The 10,870-nt window shown below is 47.5% G+C and overlaps 3 protein-coding genes across 11 annotated transcripts in view; all 3 read right to left on the bottom strand.

The window, feature by feature from the left end:
• The window catches only part of LOC118379683 (AP-4 complex accessory subunit RUSC1-like), a 45,623-nt gene extending 45,575 nt beyond the window's left edge, over window positions 1-48 (bottom strand). For all 8 annotated transcript variants that reach the window (XR_008127085.1, XR_008127084.1, XR_008127086.1 and 5 more), the window contains exon 1: window positions 1-48. This exon is cut by the window's left edge and continues 573 nt beyond it. The gene's annotated coding sequence lies outside the window, so the exon portion shown is untranslated.
• A 98-nt stretch (window positions 49-146) lies between these two features.
• On the bottom strand, window positions 147-4,378 carry LOC127927333 (uncharacterized). The gene is made up of 2 exons (XM_052513562.1): window positions 4,250-4,378; window positions 147-2,845 (listed from the first exon to the last, which is right to left on the bottom strand). The coding sequence occupies exon 2, from the start codon at window positions 2,716-2,718 to the stop codon at window positions 442-444; it is 2,277 nt and encodes a 758-aa protein (XP_052369522.1). The 5' UTR covers window positions 2,719-2,845; window positions 4,250-4,378; the 3' UTR covers window positions 147-441.
• Window positions 4,379-4,829: 451 nt separating this feature from the next.
• LOC127927335 (farnesyl pyrophosphate synthase-like) lies at window positions 4,830-8,986 on the bottom strand. 2 transcript variants are annotated; one of them, XM_052513564.1, is made up of 10 exons: window positions 8,819-8,986; window positions 8,028-8,183; window positions 7,708-7,848; window positions 7,532-7,612; window positions 7,204-7,326; window positions 7,037-7,125; window positions 6,642-6,714; window positions 6,465-6,542; window positions 6,115-6,249; window positions 4,830-5,945 (listed from the first exon to the last, which is right to left on the bottom strand). In XM_052513564.1, the coding sequence occupies exons 1-10, from the start codon at window positions 8,840-8,842 to the stop codon at window positions 5,751-5,753; spliced, it is 1,095 nt and encodes a 364-aa protein (XP_052369524.1). In that variant the 5' UTR covers window positions 8,843-8,986; the 3' UTR covers window positions 4,830-5,750. The 2 variants fall into 2 exon arrangements, with proteins under 2 accessions (XP_052369524.1, XP_052369525.1); XM_052513565.1 differs by lacking the exon at window positions 8,819-8,986 and adding an exon at window positions 8,633-8,780.
• Between the last annotated feature and the right edge of the window lie 1,884 nt (window positions 8,987-10,870).

Raw genomic sequence — 10,870 nt, forward strand, 5'->3', positions numbered from 1 at the left:
AATCAAATCGCTCAGGGCGTAAAGAGTTGGCGAATAGGGTGCAAACTTTGAGGGGGGCAGGGTAGGGGGACAGGGGGTAAGGGACGCGGGGAGGCGGGGGAGGGGTTTCCGAGAGCACAGGGGAATATTTGAAAGTCTCGGTTAACATTGTTAGAGGTGTTGGTATTGCCAGTGCTGTAGTAGGAGTCAGATGCTAGGCTAACGTTAGCCCCAAACCCGCTGTTTCTCTTCCTCCTTCTCGCCATGTCAGTGAAAGACGTGGTTCTAAACACATCTCTGCTCACCTCTTTCTCTCCCTCATCCTCCTTTACTCCTCCAAATATAGCAGTCTCTCTATCCCTCTCCACCTCTGACCTCTCTCCTCCATTTCTCCATCCATCCACAGCCAACCCATCTATATCATACTGCTCCTTAGCCTTCTCCTCTTTTCTCCTCATCCCTCTATCTTGTGTCTGTCCAGGCCTGGAGGTGTGGTGGGTCTCCCCCTCTCCCTCCTCCTCCAGTCCCCCCCACACAAACCCCCAGCTCTGGGCTGAGTTTGAGGAGCTCAGCCTGGGTCAGTCCTGCTAGCACCAGTAGCTTACGGATCTCATCATCCAACGCATGGAAAGAGGGAGGAGGGGGGAGAGAGGGCGGGGGAGGGATGGCAGGGGGGGTGGTGGAGTTGGAGATGGAAATGGTGGGGGCAGGGGGGAGAGGAGGGGGGCGAGAGGTGGGAGGGGAGAGGGACAGGGGGGTCTTCCCGCATCCTGCTTGGAGCGTGGCGAGACGCTGAGCCTCCTTACGGGCTAGGTGCTTCCTCCGAGGGGGAGGGATGGGGGGAGTGGAGGAGGGGAGGGAGAATGGGAGAGGGGAAGATTTGTAGAGAGTAAAGTAAGGGATGGGCTGACAGAGAAGAGGAGGGGGGACGGAGCGTGGGGAAGGAGGAAGGGCCTTCTCACACCTGAAGGTGTAGAAAGTGGGGGATGAGGATGGAGAGGTGCAGACAGAGACGGAGGGGGTGATGTCACGGCTGATGTTGATGTAGGTGTGGAGTTCAGAGTTCACGCTGGCATAGCGGGCAGGGGGTTTGGGGGGTCTCGGTGGGAGCTCTATGGGCGAAGAGGTCTCTGATTGTGAGACCAGGGGCTCGTCACAGTCTGAAGGTGCTGTCAGGTCCACTCCAGCATCAGAGAACTCCTGGGAATCTCCTAAAGACCCTCCCCGGCCCTTATACATCTTCCAAGACATATCCACGTTCCCCATCTCATCCAGAACATCAGAGAGATCCTCCTTGCCCAGATCGCCTAGATCCAGTCCCTTCTCATGGAGCCTGGTGATGTGGGCCAGCTTCACCTGCCTGTTGACACTCTCCAGTCGGTCCAGGTGATCCAGTCGATCCCTCAGTAAATCCCCTTGAGGATCCCCCTCCAGGTCCCAGCGAGCCACCTGAATCACCTGGCTAAAGCGCTCCATCTTTCCAAAGTCTCCCACTGACTCCAGGAAGTCCAGGAGGCCTATTTTGGCAACCTCTGACCCTAAGCCTGTCTGACCTTTGACCCCCAGGTAGTCAGAGGAGGAGGGGGAGGCGGGGGCGGAGGGGTAGCCCTCGTCTGGGGAGCAGGCGTGTGGTGGGGGGGGAGGGCAACGAGAGACAGAGAGGGGTTTGGGGTTGAGGAGCAGGACAGGGGGTGAACGGGAGGCTGGGTAGCGTTCAGGAACATGAATGTGAGTGTGGTCCTGAGAGATTGACAGATCAGCGTTCCACTTCTGGCCAGAGGACGAGAGAGAGGTGGAGAGATCGGCACAGTCTGACTCTAGATCGGAGCAGGAGCTGATTGAAGTGGAAGATGAGGAGGTGGAGGAGGTCAGGGAGAGATCCAGGAGAGAGGGAGGGCAGTCGCAGCACGATGGGACCAACGTGTCGTCATCATCATCATCATCTCCCTCCTCCTCATCATCAACTTCAACATCAACACTGTTTTCCTCTTCCTCCTCTGTTTCTTTCTTGTTATCCATCTCTTCCTCCGTTTCTTTCTTGTTGTCTATGACCACATCTGTGTTCTTGTTAACATCTGCATTCTCCTCATCTATTTTTCCTTTCTCCAGTTCCAGGGCATTAGGGGGGCAGGCTGGGGCCAGGACCTGAGGCTGGGGCTGAGAGGGGCTGGCCTGTGTCTTGGTCTTGCCCCCTGTCCCCTCCTGTCTCTGGGGGAGCAGGGGAGGTGGTGGAGGGGGCTGAAGCTTCAGCTGCTGTCTGATGGAGATGGTATTGTTGTTGTTGTGGTTGTGGTTGAACAGACTGTTATTGTCCTGGGGGGAATGGCCGTCGCAGCACAGACAAGGCAGGCTGGGTTCATTACAGTTGGGGTCCAGATGAGGAAGAAGAGGAATAGGAGGAGGAAAAGGGGCGCGTTTCGACACAGCTGCTGCTGCACGGACACTTTTAGGTTTGGGTTTGGATTTGGTCGTAGAGAGGGGAGCTGTGTTTCTCTGTAAGCCCAATCTGGACTGACCCAAGGGGGCACGAGGCTGGACCCCCACCCTGGTCCTGGAAGACTCAGGGATCGCTTTGGTGGCGCGCCGAGGAGAGGAAGAGGAAATGGTGTTCATGTTTTTGTCTTCCCTCTGGGAAACAGGGCCGTGTGGCTTTGGTTCCGCTGCGGTGGTGGTCCGCCTGCTCGTGTCGATGCGACGAGGCCTCAAGGGCGGAGCGAAGGTTCGGCTAGAGGAGTGCATTTTAGGAATAATAGTTTTCTAATTGTCAATTATTTCTGTTTCTATAGAAACAGGGGTTCTGTTTTCTATCTAAAGGACGGAGAGATCCAAAACGTGACGGTCACATCTTGGCTTCACTCCAAAGATCCTGCAACATCAAAAGAGACATGCAGTCAATAGAGGCACAGCAGATAATAGAGATGAGAGGAGTCTGTGCTCCTCTAACTGTACAAGGGACCAGCTTGTTCTTGTTCATAACAAATCTTACAAGTTATATCCCCTGGTTTGTTCCATATAACTATTGGGCCTTTTCTGCTGTATAATTGCCTCCTCAGTGCTGGGACCAGTTACATGAAAATTAAATCCATCTCTCCTCACTTCTATCCTCTCTCCCTCTCTATATATAAACAGACAGAGACAGACACGCGCACGCACACACACACACACACACACACACACACACACACACACACACACACACACACACACACACACACACACACACACACACACACACACACACACACGCACACACACACACACACCTAAATGCAATGTCAGTGATAGAGAGATCTCCATGAAAACAGTTGGGTACTAATGAAGGACTGTTGTCCTTCAGCATCCCAGTCTACTCTGAGATTCAGCTTGATGGAGTGAGAAATGATTACTGTAACTATCATTCTCTCTCTGACAAATATATAGGCCAAGTAAATTGAATCATGATAAATCAATCTCAATTCTAAGCTTATTTGCATTAAAATAAATGTTGAACAAATTCTTACAATGACGGCCTAGGAACAGTGGGTTAACTGCCTTGCTCAGGGGCAGAACGACAGATTTTTACCTTGTCGATCTAGCAACCTTTCTGTTAGTGGCCCAATGCTCACCAACCTGCTGCCCCAAAATATAGCCTAGTACAAACATCTTTAGTAAACAAGATCAAATTATTTAGAGAAGAAAATCCTCAGTTACGCAATGACTAATGTACAGGCTGTCTTTTAAAACTCATCCACTGCCAAGGCTGAACACATATTCCTCCACAGCAGCACCGTGCCCTTCACATCAAACGGGGAGAAGGTAGGCCCATATAAATCAGAACCTGAACAGCGCTTAGATCGGGCCTGGGACACGTCGCCCTGTTCAGAACCGTTAGAATAACGTCCCGTAACCGCAGAGCACATCATCTGCTGGATTTTCGGTATTTACCATCGGATTTATCGACCTGAAGTGGCGGATGGAGACCGTGGAAAGGAGGAGGGGGGAGAGAGGGGGTACCTCAAGCCGCATCGTCCTGACACAGCCACCCCCCCGCTACTATGACAAAATGTATTGCAATGTTTATTAAATTAACTACAACATGATTACATCTGTCATTCTAGTAAACAACCGTAGGCTATAAATCAAGAAAACGGTTATTGACATTGGTTATCTGGATCTGGGGATGTGGGCAGGTGTTGAAAGCATAGCAAAACGTATAGCCTGGATCTCGGTAAATAGAGAGCATTTGATCAACAACACCTATAATCATATGATTGTGAGATATTTGACTCACCATCAGCTTCGTTGAGGAGAAGATGGAGATGCTGGATCCCGTTCTCTGTAAACGGATGCGAGCGCGTAACCCCGTCCGACCAAACGAACAGCCTCTCCAATGGTTAAAGCCAGAGCTCTCTCCTCTCGCGACCACCTTATCTTTCGTCATCCGCCGGGACCACACCCCTCTTCTGCCTCACCAATCAACCTCCCTCTCTATTCATCTGTCAGCTCCTTCCATCCCTCTCAGCCTTGCTTCCTCCCTCCAAGAAAAAGACAATCACTACGAAATCTTCTACCGTATTCTCTTTGATCTCTAGTATTGGAATCATTCATCCTATCCGCCATCACACTCCCTCCATCTTTATTATTCTCTTTCATTCTCAGTGGAAATGGAAGGTAATATGGTAAAAGCACATGCTGTATAGTACTTTAGTCACACTGATCGAGGAAGACAGGGCTACACTGTTTCCTTATTAAACACAGGAACCGTGAAAAATAGACTCATTGTCGTTATGAATCATGATGGAAAGCCATACACAATGTTACTGCTCGCTGTACTATATTGTTTTCCACAAAAGGTCTGAATACTAAACCCATGTTGGTCACATTTCTTTATTAAAAGCAATAAGATGCCATATTGTCAACAGCAGGTATGTACAGTAGTAATTAGAAAGAGATGATTATACACAGAGGGAGATAGAGAAAACAAAATACAAAGACAGAACATGGTGTGAGAGACAGCAGAACATGGTGTGAGAGACAGCAGAACATGGTGTGAGAGACAGCAGAACATGGTGTGAGAGACAGCAGGATTGTTCCTTTCAGGCAGCTTCCTGCTCTAGTCCATTCACTCTGCCGGTAGAGACCAGAGCCCTCTGCTAAACAGGGCCCCAGGTTGTCATCCTGATTGATGTGATCATCAACCAATGTCACTCCCTGCCATCATCATAATCATCATCAAACCCACAGGATTCTATGGCAGACAGCTGCTAACAGTGACATGTCATACTCACGTCATCATCAATAAATAAAGAGATTGATACAGAGACAGACATACTTTTTGATGACATGGTATTCCCAGTTTGAGTAATCAGTTATTCTGTACATAATTGAAAATCATATTATGGACAACAAAAATAGGCACACACAGGGGTCCGTGAAGACCAGGTTTAAGACTGACTGGCCTCAACCAGGTTCACTCGCAGTCCAAACTAAAGCCCTGTTCTATTTAGGTCCCTAGACCCTTAACCTAACCCAGGGCTCCCCAACCCTGTTCCTGGAGAGCTACCCTCCTGTAGGTTTCCACTCTTATTACAAGCAGGTGTGTTAGATTAGGGTTGGAGCGAAAACCTACAGGATGGTAGCTCTCCAGGACCAGGGTTGGAGAGCCCTGCCCTAGCCCTTAACCCCACGGGGCAAGGGACCGAAATGGAAGCAGCCACACCAACTAGCCCTCCTCAGTCCCAGCTACAGTGCAACACACACACTAAATAAAAACAGTCTTCTCATCATAGTCTTCACTTGTTTCTCTTGTAGATTTTCTTGGCGAAGTTGAGGAAAACTGCGCGTGGAAGGTTTTGGGCGTGACGCGCGATGAGTTTCTGTAAGCGCTGATAGCTGTCGTCTTCGTATTGGTGGTACAGGGTGGGCATCTGTAGGGTGTTGTACAGTGCTTTCACCTTCTCCACACTGTCATGCCGACCATAACATGACTGGAAGAGGACAATAAAAGTGAATTATTTCTCAGAGATATTCTAGTCAGAGCAGTTTACTATATTGAGCTATGTAAATGCATTCATTCCCTCAATCATCCATCCATCATGGCTTAGGTGTGTTTACAGTTCAATGGTCAACTGTGACTGTTCATGGTTGACCCCTCACCTCCAGCTCTGCCCTTTGTACTGGGGTCATGACCCCTAGAGCAGTCACCACCAGCCAGCCGCATTTGTTGTCCTGGATGTCTGTTCCAATCTTCCCTGTCACCGCCGGGTCGCCATAGCAATCCAGGTAGTCATCCTGGCAACAGAGAAACATTGTAAAACAATGCTGGTATGACACACACACTGGTCTCACCTGTAAAACAATGCTGTTATCACACACACACACACACACACACACACACACACACACACACACACACACACACACCTCACCTGTAAAACAATGCTGTTATGACATTGTCCGTGTGTGAGAGAGAGAGAGTCAGTCTTATAGAATTACAGTGGTCTCACCTGTATCTGGAAGAACTCTCCCATCTCCAGTAAGATATGTTTGGCGTTGTTGTGTTCCTCTTCACTGTCGATGCCCGCCTGGGAATTATTCACAAAGAGATACACCATTTGTATAAGTTACAGTTTCTGCACCTTGTATAATGAGACTGACCAGACATTACAACACTAAACACTCACCATGTACATGGCTGCTGCCACAGGGAGGTAGAAGGAGTAGAAGGCAGTCTTGTACTTTACTATGGCCTTATATCTGACACACAGGGAGGTAGAAGGAGTAGAAGGTAGTCTTGTACTTTACTATGGCCTTATATCTGACACACAGGGAGGTAGAAGGAGTAGAAGGTAGTCTTGTACTTTACTATGGCCTTATATCTGACACACAGGGAGGTAGAAGGAGTAGAAGGTAGTCTTGTACTTTACTATGGCCTTATATCTGACACACAGGGAGGTAGAAGGAGTAAAGATTATACCCTTCCAAACCCCAACAATACACTCAACACCCCCCATCACCTGTATCTTGAATCTCCATATACCCTCCATCGCTATATCCCACCCCTCTCCCCCTTACAAACCTCTCCATGGTGAAGCGGTTGAGGTCTACTTGACCAGGAGGAGCAGTCATCAGGTCCAGTGCCTGGCCCAGCTCGGTCTGGAAGGACGTCTGAAACACAGGGACAGAGAAACAATTCAGCTACAGCACAAGAGTCAGCTGTGTAAGTATGTGTGTGTGTTTGTGTACCTCAGTGAAGAGCTCCAATAGGTGTACGTAGTAGGGCTGTGCCCTGCAGTGTCTGCGCAGTAGTCTGTAGATGGATCCCTCCAGGAGGAAGGAATCATTGATGGCATCCAGACCCACTCTCTCCTGAGAAACAACAGCTATGTTACTGACTGAGCAAACCCTTTGAAGCCTACTACGTTAACAGGGACAAATGGTGTTGTTGACAGGTGATGCAGTATGGAAGTTGATGTTAGCGTACAGTTAGTTTTGGGTAAACCAGTTGGCTGACCATAACAATGCTTTCAGATTAGACTATATTTCTTGTGAGAGCGATAACAGTCAGTCTCACCCTCTTGTACCAGCAGGGCTGACCTCTCCGAGTCACTGAAGCATCCATGATGTCATCAGCTACCAGGAAGAACGCCTGGAGCTGAGAGAGAGAAATAAAAAGTCAGCGTCAGTCACTTCACTGTGGTACCTCAGCAAAGTGCTAATTGAGGCAATAACTGAGTGCGTGTGTCTCACCAGCTCAATGCACCAGCCAACCAGCAGGGCCCGTCGCACAGCATCCTGGGTCAGCTCAGTGGGAGGAACAAGCTCCCTCAAAGAGCCAATCACAGACAGACCTCTGTTTCTTTTTCCTCCAGGAGTGTTGTAATGCAACACCTAAGAGAAAGAGAGACAGAGAAATAGAGATGAGTTGTATGGCATCTTTGCACATCTCAATTTCTCAAATCAAACCCTAGCAACTACCCCTAGACACTTCTCATCGATCTGAAGGATAAATAAATATATATATATATTTTAACTTCCTATGGTGGTCTCACAACCCCTACACACCCTACCTCTCGGAGTCTGATGAGAGCGTCAGCGAGGACAGAGTCTGTGAAGTCCTGCTCTGTGAGCTCGGTCACCAGCTCCTCAAACTGGGCCTCAAACAGCTGTGGGTCTGACTGCACCGCCACCGAGTGGTGGGTCCCGTTGCTGCAACTACTGTCACCCTGAGAGCAGAAGACATTTCAGATTGTGAGGGAAAAGCAGGAGGGAGATAGAAAACAACAGCATTAGTTTCCAAAGCATCACATGTAAATAAAGGTCTGGGTTGTGCTTATCCCACCCAAAGAAACATAGTTCAGTGTCAACAACTAACTACCAGTACTAAGTTAGTTGGCTATACCAATGTAGCTAACTAAAACTGTAAGCTCATTGCACACACAAGCAGACAGGATGAACATCTTTACAGCAAACTGCACAACTACAGTAAATGACCGCTAGCAACATCCCAGAGGTGCTGTCAGCAGTAGCTTCGACAGTATGTTCTCTGCAGTAATGTGACGAATTTGAGGTGAAACTAGAGCTAACAGTCTGTGTTCACGATCTCGAAAGACCCAGATAAACAAAGTCTAATAATAGAGATGACCCACTAACATTAGTAAAAATAGCAAGTTACCTTGGCTAGAATACAACTAGCTAGCTAACGTTACCTAGCTACAGTAGACAGCGCCTAGTCTCCAGATAATAAACTAGCCAATCACGACACAAGGCGATATCACGCCTGAACGTCAGATCCCTTTCATAAATAGATAACTAAATAAGCAACTACACACTAGGTTGCAATATCTGCAGTCATTCTTACCATGGTAATCTTGTCCTTGCTCATAGTGACAGTCTGTTTGTCAAATCCCTCTTCACTGGTATATCTTTACCGGTCAAATGGGAGAGTACGACGCACACACAACTAGGGAATTCGGTGTATTGTAGTTTTTGGCCACGTTGGTGTTTATTTTATCGCATAGCTTCTGAACTAAATGTCCCGACAGCCTTCGCGAGTGATCGCAGGGCCGTGGGACCACAAGGCTTCATATGATATGAGCCTTTTGATTCGATAACGCCATCGAACCAGGATGGGCTTTCAGGCTGACTAACCAATAGAAATCCGGAAGAGGGGGAGTTTAGATGGGGGGGACATGTCTGATGTTTCGAGAGTTTTGTGGTGAAAGGAACTGCCCTCAAAACATGTACATTAACCCAATCATGAGTTAGAGGTTTAACCCAAGCATGAGTTAGAGGTTTAACCCAAGCATGAGTTAGAGGTTTAACCCAAGCATGAGTTAGAGGTTTAACCCAAGCATGAGTTAGAGGTTTAACCCAAGCATGAGTTAGAGGTTTAACCCAAGCATGAGTTAGAGTAAGCATGAGTTAGAGGTTTAACCCAATCATGAGTTAGAGGTTTAACCCAAGCATGAGTTAGAGGTTTAACCCAATCATGAGTTAGAGGTTTAACCCAATCATGAGTTAGAGGTTTAACCCAAGCATGAGTTAGAGGTTTAACCCAAGCATGAGTTAGAGGTTTAACCCAAGCATGAGTTAGAGGTTTAACCCAAGCATGAGTTAGAGGTTTAACCCAAGCATGAGTTGTTTAACCCAAGCATGAGTTAGAGGTTTAACCCAAGCATGAGTTAGAGGTTTAACCCAAGCATGAGTTAGAGGTTTAACCCAAGCATGAGTTAGAGGGTTAACCCAAGCATGAGTTAGAGGTTTAACCCAAGCATGAGTTAGAGGTTTAACCCAAGCATGAGTTAGAGGTTTAACCCAAGCATGAGTTAGAGGTTTAACCCAAGCATGAGTTAGAGGTTTAACCCAAGCATGAGTTAGAGGTTTAACCCAAGCATGAGTTAGAGGTTTAACCCAAGCATGAGTTAGAGGTTTAACCCAAGCATGAGTTAGAGGTTTAACCCAAGCATGAGTTAGAGGTTTAACCCAAGCATGAGTTAGAGGTTTAACCCAAGCATGAGTTAGAGGTTTAACCCAAGCATGAGTTAGAGGTTTAACCCAAGCATGAGTTAGAGGTTTCAAGCATGAGTTAGAGTTTAACCCAAGCATGAGTTAGAGGTTTAACCCAAGCATGAGTTAGAGGTTTAACCAAGCATGAGTTAGAGGTTTAACCCAATCATGAGTTCGAGGTTTAACCCAAGCATGAGTTAGAGGTTTAACCCAAGCATGAGTTAGAGGTTTAACCCAAGCATGAGTTAGAGGTTTAACCCAAGCATGAGTTAGAGGTTTAACCAAGCATGAGTTAGAGGTTTAACCCAATCATGAGTTAGAGGTTTAACCAAGCATGAGTTAGAGGTTTAACCCAAGCATGAGTTAGAGGGTTAACCCAAGCATGAGTTAGAGGTTTAACCCAAGCATGAGTTAGAGGTTTAACCCAATCATGAGTTAGAGGTTTAACCCAAGCATGAGTTAGAGGTTTAACCCAAGCATGAGTTAGAGGTTTAACCCAAGCATGAGTTAGAGGTTTAACCCAAGCATGAGTTAGAGGTTTAACCCAAGCATGAGTTAGAGGTTTAACCCAAGCATGAGTTAGAGGTTTAACCCAAGCATGAGTTAGAGGTTTAACCAAGCATGAGTTAGAGGTTTAACCCAAGCATGAGTTAGAGGTTTAACCCAAGCATGAGTTAGAGGTTTAACCCAAGCATGAGTTAGAGGTTTAACCCAAGCATGAGTTAGAGGTTTAACCCAAGCATGAGTTAGAGGTTTAACCCAAGCATGAGTTAGAGGTTTAACCCAAGCATGAGTTAGAGGTTTAACCCAAGCATGAGTTAGAGGTTTAACCCAAGCATGAGTTAGAGGTTTAACCAAGCATGAGTTAGAGGTTTAACCCAATCATGAGTTAGAGGTTTAACCC

The sequence above is a fragment of the Oncorhynchus keta genome, unplaced genomic scaffold (genome assembly GCF_023373465.1).
Source record: "Oncorhynchus keta strain PuntledgeMale-10-30-2019 unplaced genomic scaffold, Oket_V2 Un_scaffold_1315_pilon_pilon, whole genome shotgun sequence".
Lineage (NCBI taxonomy): Eukaryota > Metazoa > Chordata > Actinopteri > Salmoniformes > Salmonidae > Oncorhynchus > Oncorhynchus keta.

What these genes read in the sequence shown, in the direction of transcription:
- LOC127927333 (XM_052513562.1), bottom strand. Translation starts at nt 2,718, where the DNA reads ATGCACTCCTCTAGCCGAACCTTCGCTCCGCCCTTGAGGCCTCGTCGC.
- LOC127927335 (XM_052513564.1), bottom strand. Translation starts at nt 8,842, where the DNA reads ATGAGCAAGGACAAGATTACCATG. An exon ending in AGCCCTGCTGGTACAAGAGG is followed by an intron (nt 7,327 to 7,531) that starts GTGAGACTGACT and finishes GTTGTTTCTCAG; the next exon opens with GAGAGAGTGGGTCTGGATGC. An exon ending in TACAAAGGGCAGAGCTGGAG is followed by an intron (nt 5,946 to 6,114) that starts GTGAGGGGTCAA and finishes GTCCTCTTCCAG; the next exon opens with TCATGTTATGGTCGGCATGA.